This window comes from Micropterus dolomieu, linkage group LG08 (genome assembly GCF_021292245.1).
Source record: "Micropterus dolomieu isolate WLL.071019.BEF.003 ecotype Adirondacks linkage group LG08, ASM2129224v1, whole genome shotgun sequence".
NCBI classification, from domain to species: Eukaryota; Metazoa; Chordata; class Actinopteri; order Centrarchiformes; family Centrarchidae; genus Micropterus; species Micropterus dolomieu.
In genome coordinates, this window is record NC_060157.1 from 12,671,880 (window position 1) to 12,690,318 (window position 18,439).

General features: G+C 42.8%; 1 protein-coding gene across 6 annotated transcripts; it reads left to right on the forward strand.

The window, feature by feature from the left end:
* The first annotated feature begins 389 nt into the window (after positions 1 to 389).
* Positions 390 to 16,022, forward strand: brpf1 (bromodomain and PHD finger containing, 1). 6 transcript variants are annotated; one of them, XM_046056163.1, is made up of 17 exons: positions 628 to 846; positions 1,156 to 1,280; positions 1,903 to 2,684; positions 3,047 to 3,236; positions 3,335 to 3,622; positions 5,014 to 5,531; positions 6,271 to 6,460; positions 6,587 to 6,727; positions 7,025 to 7,153; positions 7,635 to 8,040; positions 10,579 to 10,884; positions 11,082 to 11,360; positions 11,447 to 11,594; positions 12,423 to 12,556; positions 13,959 to 14,074; positions 14,179 to 14,333; positions 14,892 to 16,022. In XM_046056163.1, the coding sequence occupies exons 3-17, from the start codon at positions 1,948 to 1,950 to the stop codon at positions 15,073 to 15,075; spliced, it is 3,921 nt and encodes a 1,306-aa protein (XP_045912119.1). In that variant the 5' UTR covers positions 628 to 846; positions 1,156 to 1,280; positions 1,903 to 1,947; the 3' UTR covers positions 15,076 to 16,022. The 6 variants fall into 6 exon arrangements, with proteins under 6 accessions (XP_045912118.1, XP_045912119.1, XP_045912121.1 ...); XM_046056164.1 differs by lacking the exon at positions 628 to 846 and adding an exon at positions 915 to 967; XM_046056162.1 differs by lacking the exons at positions 628 to 846; positions 1,156 to 1,280 and adding an exon at positions 390 to 600.
* The last annotated feature ends 2,417 nt before the right edge of the window (positions 16,023 to 18,439 follow it).

Consider the following 18,439-nt stretch of genomic DNA (forward strand, 5'->3'; position numbering starts at 1 on the left):
TAAGGATACGTTGCGTCAATAAATGATGCATCAGGCGTGGTTTTATTTTTATATATATATAGATATAGCATTGCTATAAAGGATGTGTTTGTAGACTTATTTGAAAGTGTGACGTGCGTTAATGTTTTCACTCTTGCGGACATCTTTGAAACAAAGCGACAGATTCGCAACATTCAACGCAAAATGAAAATACCCTGTGGGAAATGATCGGTCGAGTAGAAATTAAAAATAAATTATTCAAAAGGCGTGTCGTACAGAATATGATTTATGATATTATGAAATATTGGTCAAATGTGCACATAGGCTATATTTAAATGCCAAATGCCGAGAAATAGACCCTGCTTTGTGTGGCGAATGTGTCAACCCGCGTCTGCGGCGTAACGTTACAGCAACGGTTGCCCCTTTTGTTCAACCGAGTTCCTGAATTATTCCCAACAACACAATGAAATGATCGGGATATTGTTTAATTAAAAACATTTCACTGTACCTACGCCTGCTATGGTCTCATTTTTGGATTATCTAATTAATTAAAATCGATCTGCGACCCTTCCGATCTGGTGTGAGGTTTCCGAAGCACGCAGTCTTGAGGAACGTGGAGTAGTAAGTGTTTGTAACGTTAGTCCAGATCTGCAGCGTTTGCGATTGAAGGCTTGTTTTGTGGAAAATTGGGTCACATTTTTACAATTGAAAACTAAATTGTAGTTGTACTTTTAGCTAATTTCAGTTTTCCATGTTAACCCACTGTACCCCGGAGACACGGACTGCAAAACAACCAAACCTGGCAATTCACCTCGTATCGCACAACATTTCAGGGATATTTCGCAACACTGAAGGACAAGTAATTTGGTTGGTTGACCGAGGCTATTTAATGAAGTAATACTAATGGTCACACATGCTGTATTAGTGTGGTAACATGAAATTAAAGGTTATGCTGTCATTTTCCTGCTCAGTATCTGGGATTCACAGGGTGAGGTCATTGTGGAGGGAAACACTGTAACGTTAGAGGGCTGAATGGTCATTTAAGTTACAGACAGGCTACAATGTGTGTAACTTTAAACACTCAATTGTTTAGTATTTATTATGAATGATAAAAAAAGCTCTGTAACATTGAAGTGACACATCTTTGTGTAGCTAACGTCTGCCCTGTGTATACAGCTAACGTTACAATTTAGCACGCGAATTTGACAAACGTGGTTAACGTTGCCGAGATGAATGAAACGCCGTCATTTAAAATGGAAAATGAACAGAAGCTAGCAGTAGCAACTTTGCAGCATTAACTCGTGAGTATAATCTATATTCTCTGTAGCTATGTTGTTTCGAGAGTGAATTGGTGTTGTTGTTTGCTAGCTGCTGTTAGCTTGCTGGCTAGTAGCGTCAGGCTGCAATGTGTCATTGTTTGAGGAGGAAGCATCAGCAGAGTGCTATGGCTAACGTTAGCTGCATAAGAGTGCCTTAAATCCTGTGGTTAGCTTTGGGATTTTAACTGACTTTCGTCCTGTGAACTGTTGTCTTAAATTACCCAGATATTGCTCTAACTCATTGGCTCTGATTGGCATGACACTACTGTCAAGTAGACTCACTGTTGTGTGTTTATCTGCACATTGACACAGCTGTAAGTTAGCAAGGAACAGAAGCAAAAATATTAACATAAACTGCACCTGTTATTGTGTGACCTAACATAATATGTTTGCTACTGGGAGTAGGGGACACGGTCACGTGACTGCACCATAACAGGTGCACAGTGTGCAGGCACGACTTGTCTAGACTGCTGTCTGACGGCTATAGAGATAGTAGTTAATTTAGTATTTATGTTAACTAATGTATTTTGTAACATTAGATAGAAATCTGTATGTAATCCTCCATACTGATCCCATGGTCCTCCATTGTTTTCCTTTCTTTCAGATGTAAACTTGAACAGCATCTGTCCCAGCAGTGGCTGTTGGCACAATGGGGCTGGACTTTGATGTAAAGACATTCTGTCACAATCTGCGGGCCACCAAGCCCCCTTATGAGTGCCCTGTGGAGACTTGCCGTAAGGTCTACAAGAGCTACAGTGGCATTGAGTATCACCTTTACCACTATGACCACGACAACCCAACTCCTGCACAGGCTGTGCCCCAGAAGAGGAGAAAGGGGCGGCCTCCTCGCGCCTCATTGGCTGGGTCAGGGGACACGGACGATGGTGGAGGTAACGGAGGTGGAGGACTGGGGCACGGGGGAAACACACCTGGCAGCCCCAACCGGTCAGATCGCTCTCACTCCCCGGGCAGAGAGACTATGACTTACGCCCAGGCACAGCGCATGGTGGAGCTGGAGATCCAGGGACGGATCCACCGCATTAGCATCTTTGAGAACATTGATGTGGTGTCAGAGGAAGACAGCGATGGAGAGGATGCTCCTCCATCTGGTACTGGTGGTAGTGGTGGAGGTGTGTGTAACGGCAGTGATGGTGGAGGTAGCGAGTTAGGAGGTAGCGGCAAGGACCGCCCAGATATCGCATCTTCTAATGGGGGCAAATCCACCCCAAAGTCCGGGAAGCATAAGAGTAAAGAAAAGAAGAAGGATGGCTCATCTCATCATCACAGTACTCAGTCCGGGCCTGCGGTCAAGCTCCCCGAGGCGGTCTTCAGAGAACTGGACCAGGAGAGACCTGATGCCCCTCCTCGGCCATTGTCTTACTACAGGTCTGTGTTCAGAATTATAATCTGGTTCATTAATAATTACAGGGTATGAGAATTAGTAGCAGGATCATTGTTTAGTACATGACAGGCAATTTGAAATGGGGTGCATGTGTACAGGATGCATCTTGTTTACACAGAAAATAGATATAGTGAGACATAAATATTAAAAGCACCCATTTTAACAGTCAATCACCAGTTTGTTTGCAGCTGTACAGCTCATTGTCATGCATGTATCATGAAATTGATTTGACTTCAGATTCCTCTGTTATTTGTATTATTTTAGAAAGTTAACGTACTCCTCTTTTCTACACATGTACTATAATGTGATAAACATTTTTCCTCTTCTTTACAACTCTGGTGTTCAGGTACATTGATAAGTCTGTGGAGGAGCTGGATGAGGAGGTTGAGTATGACATTGATGAGGAGGACTACATCTGGCTTGACATTATGAACGACAAGCGGCGGCGTGACGGTGTGACACCCATCCCTCAGGAGGTCTTTGAGTACCTCATGGACCGCTTGGAGAAGGAGTCCTACTTCGAAAGCCACAACAAGGTACTTGAACTCTGAAAGTGAGAGGAAAATAATATTTTAACGCTGAAAAATATGGAATACGTCCAACTCTGATCTTTCCTGATCCTCTCTTCTCCCAGGCAGACCCCAATACCCTAATCGATGAAGATGCTGTCTGTTGCATCTGTAACGATGGAGAGTGTCAGAGCAGCAATGTGATCCTGTTCTGCGACATGTGTAACCTGGCGGTACACCAAGAGTGCTACGGTGTGCCCTACATCCCAGAGGGCCAGTGGTTATGTCGCCGCTGTCTGCAGTCGCCAAGTAGGGCTGTGGACTGTGCTCTCTGTCCCAACAAGGGAGGCGCTTTCAAACAGACAGACGATGCACGCTGGGCGCACGTAGTGTGTGCCCTCTGGATTCCAGAGGTAAATCCATACGCCACTACATGCGTTCTTCATCAGAACTACACAATCATGCAGATTTTAAAGTGCTCTGGATTGTGCCATGGTCATCGGTGGTGCACAAAGCTTTCAGTATTTGTGTTTTTTCCTTCAGAATCAAAGTTTCTTTCCACAGTGGATCAAGAAGGACTTAACCTTACTAACTGATGCTTACACTGTCCAAGACTCAGGATGATATCAGAATCAGAACGCCACACATGCAGTATCTCACAAAAGTGAGGACACCCTCATATTTTAGTAAATATTTGATTATATCATTTCATATCTTTAACACTGAAGAGAGGACACTTTGCTACAATGTAAAGTAGTGAGTTTACAGCTTGTATAACAGTGTCAGTTTGCTTTCCCCTCAAAATAACACATTACTCAGTCATTAATGTCTAAACTGCTGGCAACAAAAGTGAGTACACCCCTGAGTGAAAATGTCAAATTTGAGCCCAGAGTGTCAATATTTTGTGTGGCCACGATTATTTTCCAGCACTGCCTTAACCCCTTTTGGGTATGGAGTTTGCCAGAGCTTCACAGGTTGCCACTGGAGCCCTCTTCCACTCCTCCAAGACGACATCACGGAGCTAGTGGATGTTCGAGACCTTGCGCTCCTCCACCTTCCGTTTGAGGATGCCCCACAGATGCTCAATAGGGTTTAGGTCTGGAGACATGCTTGGCCAGTCCATCACCTTTACCCTCAGCTTCTTTAGAAAGGCAGTAGTTGTCTTGGAGGTGTGCTTGGGGTCGTTATCATGTTGGAATACTGCCCTGCGGCCCTGTCTCCGGAGGGAGGGGATCATGCTCTGCTTCAGTATGTCACAGTACATGTTGGCATTCATGGTTCCCTCAGTGAACTGTAGCTCCCCAGTGCCAGCAGCACTCATGCAGCCTCAGACCATGACACTCACACCACCGTGCTTCACTGTAGGCAAGACAAACTTGTCTTTGTATTTCTCACCTGGTTGCCACCACACACGCTTGACACCACCCGAACCAAATAAGTTATCTTCATCTCATCAGGGTCATTTCTTCAGTGTTGTTACATGAAAAGATATAATCAAATATTTATAAAAAATTTTAAAATATGAGAGGTGTATTCACTTTTTGTGAGATACTGTGTGTGTGTGTGTGTGTGTGTGTGTGTATGTATATGTATATATATATAAATAAAATAAAATGTATAGATGGTTGTGTTTTTATAAATAGCACTAGATTCATGAATTATACAATGCAAAACACAACTAAAATTATACCAAATTTCTCACATCAGTGTAGAGTTTAGCAGGAATCAGTCTGTTATCTTGTTACTGCCTTAACACTTTGATTAGAGTATTGCAGTAAAGTGAATTTTGCCTGCCTTTCCTCAGGTCTGCTTTGCTAACACAGTCTTTCTGGAGCCGATCGATAGTATTGAGCACATTCCTCCTGCACGCTGGAAGCTCACCTGCTACATCTGTAAGCAGCGTGGTTCAGGCGCCTGCATCCAGTGTCACAAAGCCAACTGTTACACTGCCTTCCACGTCACCTGCGCCCAGCAGGCGGGCCTCTATATGAAAATGGAGCCCGTCAGGGAGACTGGAGCCAACGGCACCTCGTTCAGCGTCCGCAAGACGGCTTACTGTGACATCCACACGCCCCCGGGGTCAGCCCGACCTTTGGGAGGAGTAGGCGGGGCCAGCATGGGTTCGTCCCACAGCGAAGGAGAGCTGGAGGAGGATGACGAGCCCAGCATCGGCCACGACGATGACTCCAAGGGCTGGAGCTCCGAGCGAGCCAAGAGGGCGAAGGCCAAGTCCAGGCTGAAGATGAAGAGAGCGAGGAAGATCTTAGCTGAGAGGAGAGCTGCTGCACCAGTGGTGTCTGTGCCCTGCATACCTCCTCACAGGTGCGTCGTACACACTACATGTTTTATGTGTACTTAATGTGCTTCACATCTCCGCAACACATATACCTCTTTACCTTTTTATACAAAACTGTGTGTGGAACAGCAGGTTTGCAACTTTGCCAGAGCCAAAATGATCACTTATTAGGATGACTTTGGTCTCTTTGTTTTTTCATTACTTACCAATCTCTGCCAGCTGTAGAAGCACAGTTATGTAAAACACCCTTATCTCCTGGAACAGGGGAGGTATAACAATAAAGACAGTTTTACATTTATAACCATGGCTAAGACATTTTAAACTGAAAAATTACAGTGAGGATTTTGCTGATATGAAATCGGCCTGTCACTTTGACAACAGCAATGCGTGTTAGAAATGGCTCTGCTATAAAAAGAGCCATGTAAATAAAGATAATTCATTAATTTATTCACAAGCCCATAAATGTCTGTGTGGCATATATGAAAAATGCAGCGCTTCAGCTGACTTTTTAATGCTAACTTGCTAACGCAGTTGCTGCCACTGGTATTTTCCAAAGTTGGCTAGAGATCGTAAAATGTACACTCATAGCGAATTGGAATTTGTTAACCAGAACAGTTTAATTAGAATAAAAAATGTATATACTGTCATAAAGTAGCCCGCTGGAAATGAGTAGTCAGCTGTTTGACAGGCTGCTGGCCCTCCATGGAAAGCTCTGTTTATGACATGGGAGTACACAGAGTTCAAGATGTGTTTGTTTCTCTCCAGGCTGAGCAAAATCACCAGCAACTTGACGGTACCCAGGAAGAGCCAGTTCATGCAGCGACTCCACAGCTACTGGACCCTGAAGAGGCAAAGTCGTAATGGTGTACCTCTGCTGCGGCGGCTCCAAACCCACCTGCAGTCACAACGACACATTGAGCCACTCCCACCGCAACCACCATCACAACTCCCTTTGGTAACCAGAGTAATTGTTTAAAAAAAAAAATAATAATAATGCAGCAACTCCTTTTAATGTATGTTCCTGTAATTCTGTACCTGCCTCATTCACTTGTCTAACATGTTTTTGTGTTTGTGTATGTTGGCGTTGCAGAGGGACAGTGAGGAGAAACAAGGTGCTTTGAAGGAGCAGCTGAAGGCATGGCAGAGACTGAGACACGACCTGGAGAGAGCAAGGCTATTGGTGGAGCTCATCCGCAAGAGGGAAAAACTTAAGAGGGAGACGGTGAGACACAAATTAGCTTTATTCCTGTCACTAACAAATATCCGAACCGTAACACGAGCAATATTACACTACACAGTTTTTCCCAGTGAGCTGTAAAGGACAGTGGTTAGTATGCAAGTATTCTCTTTGGATTAGACTTGCTTCCATGCAGGCAGTGTAACACCATCTCAATAATTAGGTCCAAATAAAAGACTATTACTATTACTTGTGTACACAGTTCTTACCTCACAGATTTCTTTCTGTTTATCTATTCAGTCAGCAGGTGTATGATGTTAAAAACCATGTGTCTGTGTTCAGATTAAAGTGCAGCAGATGGCGCTGGAGATGCAGCTGACTCCCTTCCTGGTGCTGTTGAGGAGTACGTTGGAACAGTTACAGGAAAGAGACACCAACAACTTTTTCACTGAGCCTGTACCGCTGGCAGAGGTAAATACACGCATTCTCACACTCACACACACTCCGGAGGAGTGCATATTCACTTGTCCTCTTTTCATATCAATGTAATGTTTGAAATCCAATCACATTGGCATATTTTTCCAACCCTGTTTATTTAAATGAGTATATAATGGATTTTAAATTACATATTTCCCCTTTCCTCCTTCATTTTATTCCTCACTATAGTTATAACGTTGTTATTATGAATATAATAAATAGATCTGAGTGATCCCTGCCAAACATGTTTTCCTGTTTATATAGAAAATAAATACTGTCTCTTATATTATCCATTTTCTCATATTGTTAGCAGGCTTAAAAAGTCTGTGTTAATGTTTGGCATACAGTCCCATTGTCATTTACTTATTCACGCTGACTTAAACACACTCACATCTGCACTGAAAATTCACTATACGCATACAAAAACATCTTGGACCATGCAGGTCATGCCTGATCCTTATCCTCTGCTATCCAGGTGCCAGACTACCTGGACCATATCGACACTCCAATGGACTTCCAGACCATGTGGAACCTGCTGGAGTCCCATCGCTACCTCACTTTTGAGGCCTTCGAGGCAGACTTTGGCCTCATTGTCAACAACTGTCTCAAGTACAACGCCAAGGACACGGTCTTCTACCGCGCTGCCTTACGGCTCAGAGAGATGGGCGGGGCCGTCATAAGAACCGCGAGGCGCCACGCAGAACGGATAGGTTTTGACTACGAGGCTGGCTTGCACCTCCCACGAGAGCTGAGCCCAGACAGTCAGCGTGAGCAAGACCGAGACCGAGACAGGGAGCGGGAAAGAGAGAGGGAAAGAGAACGAGAACGGGAGCGAGACAGGGAAAGAGAAAGAGACCGCCTATTGTCTTCTAATGAAGAGGGTAAGTGAACCTCTTCACTTTGGTTAGGAGGTTAGTGGCAGCCAAAGCATTTTTTGTCAAGCACCACAATGAACAAATTAAATTGGTGAGAGGCAGAATATTTCAAATGATTTATCACAAAGAGAACTTGGTCGTCCGACCACAATTCGGTGGCCCATTAATACCTCGTGTTTGGAGACGAACATTTGCAAGGGTAGAAGCTAGATGAAAATGAACACTTGTGCTTCATTTCTGTGTATCACATAAATGTGAGTGAAATACTGGAGGAGATAAGGGTGGGAGGTAATTGTCAATCACGTTAGTTTCTTTGTTACAAGCGGCCATCACTAGAACAGTATTGGATTAAGTTTTGAGTAAGATGTTTTGACAGTAAATCCTCATGACCTGTAGGTGGAGCCAGGGATTCATTCAATTCACTGGGTTTCTGACTTTACTAAGTTGCTTTAAAGGTTCAGTGTGTTAGTTTTAGTGACATCTAGTGATGAGGGTTGCGAATTGCACCCCCCCTCCCTTTTCCAAGCGAGTTGTATAGCACCACAGTCCATTATAAACCACATAATACATGAAGTTTACAAATGCATTGTCAGGTAAGGATCAAGGCTCCTCTCACTTTGCTTAATTAGATAAACAATTTGCAAATCTTACCAAAATATCTTTTTTATTTTTTTAAAATGCAACAGAAACACAAAGTAGTACTGATTGCCATAATTTCAGCTTGTGGTAAAACGGTGCAACGTTTTAATGGGCATGCATTCATTGTGAAAGTAAAAATGACATATTTGTGTGCACAGTGGGGAAGCAATAACCAAAAAAACCCACATTTTTTTAATGCAAATTTTATTAGTATTTAGTATTTATTATTGGTCACTTGATAGGCACACAGTCTTGTTACATATCACCATTAGCAGTAAAAAGAAATACATGTTTTCCAGTAAAATGTGTTTAGCTGCTGATCTGAGCTTCCCTGCTGTTACCGTTTCATTACCAATAATATTCATCAGCTGTTTGTCTCAGGAAGGTAACGGCACATTTCTGTCCACATAACAAAGCCATAACAGAGGCTGGAGAATAATTACATGAAATAACAATCCAACTACATGTTTTTTCTACCAGCGCAGTAAAAGTTTGGCTGTCTGATCTGAGCTTTGATGCTGGAAGTTGCTATTGCCAATTAGTGATCAGCTGATTGTTTTGTTTATGTTACATTTGTGAGACAGAGCGCTGGAGAGAGAGTAACTACATGAAATTAATCCAACTACATATTTTACACCACAAGCCAAAGCCAGCGCTGGAGAATAAACCAATCCAACTAACCTTACATGATTTTTCTACCACGGCAGTAAAACTTTAGCTGGCTGATGCTTCCATGCTCTCAGCTAACGTTATGGTTAACGTTACGGTATTTTATTGCCAATTAACGTTACTGATCAACTGATTATCTCGCTAACATAACCGGCAAAGCCAACAGGCTGGAGAATAAGTAGACGCCATGAAATTAATGCAACTATATATTGGCAGGAGAACCAACTCACCTCTCTCTTTGATTATGGCCAGCTTCAAGCTAAAGCTCTCTAACAACAGCTTTCATTTGCATCGCTAAAGTTTGACAAACTTAAGTTAATTACCTGTCCAGCAGAAAACAGACAACTTCAGCACCGCTTCGAAAACATCTGTCCCACATTATAGCCTTCCATCTGGGAAAATCCAAATTTGCCGTAAGCTGGTTGCATCTGTCCCGGTTTGGCTTCATGGTATAAAGACCCACAGGCTGTCGGCTTTCGTGCTAAATAACACGTGTGCTCGTTCATTTGTCCAAATATCACTTCTCTTCTTACTTCTAATAAACCAGAAGTGTATACTGTATATTATTGTTATTATTATTTCCTCTTGTTCTTCTACGGATGCATTTAATGTAGATGGGCGTGTACACTGCCGGAATTAAACAAGGAGAAGAAGAATGCCATGATGACGAAACACGCTCTGTAGCGCTCTTTGTCCGTTGTCAGCTGTCAGCTATTGTAGAAACATGATGACCAAATACATTGACCTCCGTAGAAGGGGGTGCCCGCGGTTATGTAGATAAAAAATGTCTCATTCTAAGGTAATAAAAACATAATGGTACATTATGTAAGGTCTTTACACACCACTGAAAACATAGTTATGGATCTTATATTGCATTTCTGTCAATAGATCCTCAGAAATATTACACACTGAACCTTTAATACCCAGCTGTATCCATCTTTACTACTAGATGATGTGACATGTTGGGCCCTCTCACATATTTCATTTTAACTATTTTTGCACAGATTAAGTTTGACCTGCTGAATTTGGTACAACATATAGCAGTATTACACAAATTAGCAAAATGTTGTCATCTGTATGGTAGCGTAGTAATTCTTCCAAACATATTGTCCACCAGTAAACAGCCCTCATCCCTCCCTTTGTTTGTTAGTTTGTCTTCCTTCATAATTATTTTTGCTCTTTTTATTTCTTTTTTGTGAAGGTGTTTAACAGCCTTTCCCTCCCTGCCTCTCACAGACCTGCTCCTGCCGGAGAACAGGCGACGGCTGCCGCTGGAAGAGCAGCTGCATTACTTGCAGGTGCGTCTCGACGAGGTCAGCTCAGGAAAGCATAGCATCGGTCAGTCTCGTAGGGCCAAAGCCCTGAGAAAGGAGATCAGCGTCATCAAGAGGAAGCTCGCGCACCAGCGGGAGGGAGGCTCCGGTTTGGGGGGCCGGGAGTCCGTGGGAGGTGGAGACCGTTCTTCCCTCCCTCATCACCCATCCTCTGCAGGACACCACGATGAAGGGGGAGAAAGCAGCAGCCCGGAGATTGGTGGAAAAGGTGTGTTTAGGAAGATGCAAAATATCATTAATGTGCGACATGAAAAAAATAATAACTACTAAAATAAAATAACATAATAAAAATTGCTTCCACCTATTAACCCCTCTCTCCCTCTCTGTCTCTCTGTCTCTCTCTCTCTCTCTCTCTCTCTCTCTCTCTCTCTCTCTCTCTCTCTCTCTTTCCCCCCCCCTCCCCAGATCTGAGTGTTTCCTCGTCTGCCCTGGCTCCAGAGGTTGGCCGTCGGACATCTGTCCTCTTCTCCAAGAAGAACCAGAAAATGGCTGGACCCCCAAAAAGGCCAGGGCGCCCCCCCAAGAACCGGGATGTGGGCTACGCTGGGGCGGGGGTGAGCCAAAGCCCTATCGGCCCCCCTCAGCTGCCCCTGCTGTCATCATCCAGGCAGAGGAAGAGGCCCCGTAGCCCCCGCACCAGCTCCAGCTCTGACAGCGATAGTGACAATGATGACCTGCTCCCAGGTACAGTAGGACAGATGCACAATAAACATTAACCTACAACTTTTGAGTCGCAAACACTTCACTCTCTCGCTGTCTCTTTTCCTCAGGTTTGCCAAGTAACGGTTTTGATGGAGGAAACCAGCCAGTAACAGAGAGCTTCCGTGTGTACAGAAACGAGCCTCGCCTCCCTCGTTCCAGCTCAGACTCGGAGTCCACCACCAGCAGCAGCAGCAGCGCAGCTTCTGACAGAACCAGGTGATTGGTGCACAAACTTACCAAATGTTCATTAGATACAGAGCAGGACGCCTGTTGTTCTTAAACGCTCCTCTAACCCTTAGTTTTTCTGTTACCGTTTGATCAAATGACTGCAGATAAAGAAAACATTATCATATTATATCAGTGTGGTGCGTCTGTAACCTTGTTGTGTAGTTCTTCTGCCTCTAATTGTATGAAAAAAAAACAATTAATGCAGCTTTAAATGAACAGTCTGACATTTTGTGAAATACACTTATTTACTGTTATCACTTTGAGGTTGCCAGGCAGCTAGCGAAGACTCCAGAAAGTCACTACATCCGGCATGTATCACCAAGATACAGTTCCAGCATGTAACTCCCTGTACAACTGCAACTTGTCAACACCGAGGTGCAGTGTGTTGATTACTGAGCATTTGAGTGCCGGTGGCAATGTTTATGAACATTGAAGTGATCCATTGATAGTTCCACAGTTATGAGAGTGGCATTGATCCACTCATCTCACACTCGCCAAGAAAAGTAAAATTACTGTATTTCCCAAAATGTCTAACTATTCCTTTACAGTGCTTACCGATGTGATGTTAAAGTAGTGTCAACCAACCAGGTAGTCTCAAAGGTATTATGGCTTTTATGCAGTGGATAATAACATGTAGTAATTGTTTTTAGTAAACAGCTGCAAGTATAAAACTATAGGAAAAGATCATCAGCACCCTTGTGTTTACCACAAGTTAGTTTAGCAACCAATAAACCTATCTGATAGTTTACACTTGTGATAGTGCATATACTTAAGTTATATGCATCTTTATAACCCGGTCTCTCTTCTCTGTCGCAGTACGACCCCCTCTAAGCAGGGCAGAGGGAAGGCGTCGTTTTCTCGCTCTGCCTTCCAGGAGGACAGCAGTGAGGAGACGTCGGGCACTGAAAACGATTCATACTCTGTCGGAGGATCCCGGAGCGTTTCACATTGTGAGCATGTTTATACACACACACTCTCTCACACACACACACACACACACACACACACTTAATTTTCTGTTTACGTAGACAGTGAGGGACATTGCAAAAGACATTGCGCTAATGACATTACAGTGTAAACACTCCCATGAGGTTTTGCAGCTGAGTGCAATTTGTCCTTGTTTTGCATCAGTTAAATGTTCGTGTGAATTTTCTATAGTGGTGCCAGAAGTATTTGTTAAGAGTGTACTGAAGCAGCAGAGCATATCACACGACATGATCAAGTAATGTGTGTCAAAACTAGGGTTGGGCCGATAGGCAATGCCATCGTCTATTGGCGAGGGCTGACAGATGGTTGATGGTTGAGCAGGCATCGTGATTGTAAAACCCCGCCCCCCAGCAAAAAAAAAATCTAAATTTTTCACATAATACTGCCTTGGCAGGCTTTAATCACCACAAACATTATAAATATTAAATATGCTTTGCACCTTCTTCGGAATTCTCTTCCCCCCACACTCAGACACACACGGGCTTGCCCCGCCTCTCTCTGTCTCCCCCCTCGCCCATCTACTCCACTTTCTCCATTAGCAGTACGTTTTATAAAGTCGCCCAAAAGACACAGAACTTGTGTTTTTTCCATATTTTTCCACCCGCGATCCATTATCACTGCAGCAGGTGAGCCGCTTGTAGGCTTGTTAATGACACAGCCTATCAAACAACCTAAACCAACATCTGCACCCTGTGCATTAACTGTAGTTAGGCTATCAGTAATCGCTGACCTACATTAAAAAGTGCACAGTGATTACGCTATCGGATTTAATCTACTTTCATTTCTGCCACACCTATTCAATATGACATTATGTTCACCAGCGCTTTTATTTTGAAAACTGCTGTGACACGATGTTATCATAATGTTGACACTAATATTAATGCTATACACATTAAGTAACATCAATATTTCCCAGTATCTCATACTGATCTAAATCTAAATAACTGATACTTCTACAGTTTGCTCTGCACTTATATTTTGGGTACTTTTGCCTCAAGCCCTGTTTAAAAAATGAAACACGCAGTGCCCCTTGCATTTCATGACACAGCCACATATTTTTTTTTTTTGGTGTTTTAGTTTGCTGTGACAACTAAAAACGCCAATGAAAAAGCTGAGAGCAGCATAGGTGCACAGAAAACGAAACATTTTCAACACTAAACATAAACATAGCTGCTCTAGTTAGTGATATGGAGGGGAAATGAAACATAACAAAACATAACAATGTTGTCCTCACACATTACAGTGAAAGGGGATGTGTCTTTTAATACCTACGTAGAACAGGGTGATTGTGTACATGACCATTGTTTAGCCAGAAGTGAGGTTGCACAATGATGACTGTCTTCCTGCTCCTTCCACTGTCATCAGTGGTGCGTGGTCGGGCCAGATCAGGATGCTGGATGACCTCGGATGACTATTCTTCTCTGGAAGCTCTGGACCTGGTGTGGGCCAAGTGCAGAGGTTATCCTTCATATCCTGCTCTGGTGAGACACTGGCGGACTGGCAAATAGCATAGATCAAAGTCAAGAAAACTGTTCTGCAGGTTAATGGCTGTACGTCTAATCCTCCTCTTGCTGCTGGCCTGCAGATCATTGACCCGAAGATGCCCAGGGAGGGGGTGTTCCACCGGGGTGTCCCAATCCCTGTTCCCCCTTTGGATGTGCTGAAACTAGGGGAGCAAATGACCCAGGAGGCGAGGGAGCACCTGTTTCTGGTCCTCTTCTTTGACAACAAAAGAACTTGGTCAGTGATCTGGGTCCTCTTGTCTCATCTTTTTGTATTCACTAATTGTATTTTCACTAATCACTCTTAAAGTTTGTCTCCTTTTTGTTTGCTCTCACTAACGTTCTGTCATGGCCCCCCAATGTTGAAATACAGTTTGAAAAAAAAGACGCTAGCTAAATTTGCTTATGATGTTACTGGATGTGTGCACAGAAGCAACTCTATGGCAGTAGATCAAAGGAAACAGCACTCCTCGTACGGAAGTGCAAGAAGACAGAACTTTTAGCTGAAATAGGGCAAACGTGGTTTTTGAGAATCGAAGAGGAGGTAAGAAACGTGTTGTATTTTAGGTCATTGGGTGCTGCGCAGTGATTTCTGTAAAAAGTTTACCTCCTAAAGTTGAAGTAAAAAAAATCTGTGACAAAGAATGATGACAACAGTTGGTGTCAGTATAAACTGCCTTTGGTTCTTGCATTTGATGCGTGTTTTACTTTAGATTAAGTGTACTTTCCCTGTTTTTGATTAAAAATGATTTAACACTCTTGTATATTTATGTCGTGTATTTATGTGTGTATCCAGGCAGTGGCTGCCGCGCTCTAAGCTGGTGCCACTCGGGGTGGACCAGGAGCTGGACAAAGAGAAGATGCTGGAGGGCAGGAAGTCCAACATCCGCAAGTCAGTGCAGGTGGCCTACCACCGTGCCATGCAGCACCGCAGTAAGGTGCAGGGAGACCCCAGCAGCGAGACCAGTGACAGTGACTGAAAACACACACCCACACACTTTTTATGTGTTGGTCCTCGCAGGTGTCGTGGAGTAAACGTTTCTCTATCGAGAGCCCAGCCCTCAATCACAGAACACAAGACACAGTGCCTCTAGCACAAAGTGGGATAAAACATCCACTACATTGGCCACCAAGACTCACACACTCATGCACACTAAGCCGTATTTAATCTGACATGTAAAATTTTGTATTTAAGAGAACTGAAAAAATGGTATTACTAATAATGATGGAGGATGCTATGTTGAGAATCACCAATCAAAATATTCCTTGTGTGTGGTCGATATGTTTAATAACCAATGAGATGATGGTTTACAGACTCAAAAGATGAACATAGTGTTACACTATGATCTATACACAACTCTCCCTCTCCCTGTCGTTCTTACATTCACACATGTAATTTTACATTTGAAGGGAAAATGCATGTAGTGTACATTAAATGCACACACACTGTGGGTATGGCCGCGAATGACGTCATCTCAGCACATCATCTGCACATCCATCGGCCCACCTCTCCAAAACAAAACAAAAAAAACAGTCCTGGTGCTAGTGTCATTTGTCAGTGGAGCACAAAGAGAGACTGTTGCAGCCTGAACTGTGGGCAAACCAACGTTGTTATTTATTCTGCTCACTCCTTCTTAACAAGGTCCACAAACTTGTTTTTATCATGGACTACTTCTAATCACTCCGGCTACACAAGACAACATTGTGTGGTCCTTTTTGTGTGTCACTCTGTGTTCATCATGTTTCCTGTTTTTACAATTTTGTTATTAAATTTCAGACAGTCCGCAGGTTTCTGAATAATGAGGACTAAACTGAAACACGATCGCCCTCACTGTCTGTCTTAGTCTCAGGCTGATGGCTTTAGAACTTTTATATATACAGATTGCATAAAGATAGAAATTTAATAAAAATAATTGAGTTTTTTAAACTTCGTGGGTCATGTTGTGGTCACTGTGAGTCTACTGTGTTTGTTCACCTTAAGTTCTTCTGAATTCTCACCCACCCATTACCTCTTTCCAATGAAATTGTGACTCATAAATGCTTCTTAAGACTTGCTACACTGTATTTTTCTGATAATGATTCACTCAGACTTGAAGCACACACTGTTGAAGTTCAAGATTTGACTGGACAGGTTTTTACGTTTCTTTGGAAGGATTATCTTTTCTTTAGGGGCCCTATTTACATGTTCTCAAGTTAACTTCCTCTTTTATAAGGTCACTGTATGTGTCCTAACATCTGACATCTTGATATAGAGCTACAAACAGGGCATCACACTGGTTCTGCAGGTTTCTTGCCCTGTGGTATTACGGTATATAAAGCACAGACTTGCTGTACACAGGCTGCACTGGAAGGATAGCCCTTATAAAAACACCCATGTCCTGTGTTGTTTTCTTGTTTGTTTTTGTACAGTGTGCGCCAGATAAGTCTTGAACTGTATGAATGTTTTAAATGCTAAGATGTTAAGGTGGTGCTCTGGTTGACTGAGAGTTATGCCTGATTTTTTGGGGCCAATAATGATCCCATATAATGTAATGACCTCTCAAAAAAACTCACTTTTTTTATTTAAACAGGGCCACGGGCCTTAAAAGATACAGGATGTCAGAAAAGTACACCAGCCATGTCGCTGCATTTTCAGGTTCAACACCTCATGGCGGTACATTTTTGCTGACACCTTAATTACATTTCCCATAAGTTGACTGGCTGTTTACATAATCAGTTGCTTTGTGAGCTAAGTTGCCTGCGATGACAAATATCTCTTAACAACCAGTGTGAATTTCCTCTCCACAGAGCAGAGTTTTTTGATAATTTTTTCCGCGCACGATAAAGATCCCCCACCCGACTGGAACACCCACTAGCCACAACGTCTATGTCTTCAGATTTGCAAACAAAACAACACCCCTGTGAGTGAAGACGCCTTGTTTCCTGCCCTTAGCAGTGCTCAGAATGTGAGTGGAAACAACTGATAAGTATCAGAACAGGAGGTGACCTTATGGTTATGTGGAGACCTGTTATTTTAAACCAAAGCCAAAGTTATATATTTTTGTTTTAACTTTAACTACATTTACTGTACCTTATCTCTGCACACAATAATGCATGGGATATCTGTATGTGTTTGGTGTGGTTCTAATGTTTTTATCTAGTGGATGAACTAAACCACAAATCAGATAATTTAGGTACTACACAGCGGCTACTTAATCTAAACCACATCTTTTTATGTGCTCATGATTTTTTTTTAAATGTATCTTCCAGTTTCCACTGCTCGCCTGGCTGTTTAATACCTGGTTACAGTACCCTTCCCTACTAATAGTATTGTGTTTAGCCTACTTCAGTAAAGTCCACCCACTCAAAAATGTAGTATGATACTCAAGTTAATGTACCCTGTTCATGTAGACTATATGAGACAAAAACATTTATAGCAAGTGAAACTAGCCTACAGGTAAAACGCGCTGCCTCAGTCTCCTGACAATAGCCTTTAATGTTAGTGTTGTTGTTTTTTAAGAACATCAGGCCATTTACATGATCAGATAAGTTGTGTATCATCTTGTTGGTAAAATTTTGACACCTCAGTTATGCAAAGAGGAAAAGAGGAAGCATCTGCAGTGAATTGCGAAAGAGATGCAAACAACATGTACTTAGTTCAGTTTGGGTACTGGGTTACTTATGGAAACTTCTTGACTACAGACAGATGATCTCCATTTAAGTATGCCAAACCTAGTGGCTGCACCAGTGATGATTTATGTGTCATATTAAAGGGGATGAATACTTATTCTAACTAAGACCAAAAAATAAAAATAAAAAGCCACATGAAATCTTACAAGAGGAATTAATCATTTTTATAGGCACTCTATATATGAAGGTGGGAAAGGTGTCTGGGTGACATTTTAGTATTCTTGGGACTACAGGGGGATTGTATTGTATTGTATTGATTATTGTTATGTGTGTGTCTATGCGTTTGTGTGTGAGTATTACTCATGCTGTGGGGACATTAATCTGTTTAAACAGTCACATTGTGGGGACTGGTTCCTTATGGGGGCAAAATGCAAGTCCCCATAACATAAATCATTACTTATTAGGGGAAAGAATTTGGTTTAAGGTTTGGTCTGAATGTAAGTAAACGTAACGTCCTGAAACATGACCGTGTGTGTGTGTGAGTGAGTGACTCAAAGAGACACGGGCAAAAACTTTAGGGCCCTTCACCATCACTTCCTGGCAGCAGAAAGTGTCGTGGGTGAGAAGATATGGACCACTTGGTTTACTGCTCGTTCCTGTGGGAGGGGTCTTTTACTGCGAGGATGGGCGTGAACGCACAAGTGGCCTCAGGAAGGTACAAAAGGGTTTTGACCA

Bases quoted from the DNA above. Each gene is read 5' to 3' on its own strand.
- brpf1 (XM_046056162.1), top strand. From the start codon at position 1,948: ATGGGGCTGGACTTTGATGTAAAGACATTCTGTCACAATCTGCGGGCC. The intron at 12,557-13,958 runs GTGAGCATGTTT...CACTGTCATCAG, and splicing joins ATCCCGGAGCGTTTCACATT to TGGTGCGTGGTCGGGCCAGA. The intron at 14,334-14,891 runs GTCAGTGATCTG...GTGTGTATCCAG, and splicing joins TTTGACAACAAAAGAACTTG to GCAGTGGCTGCCGCGCTCTA.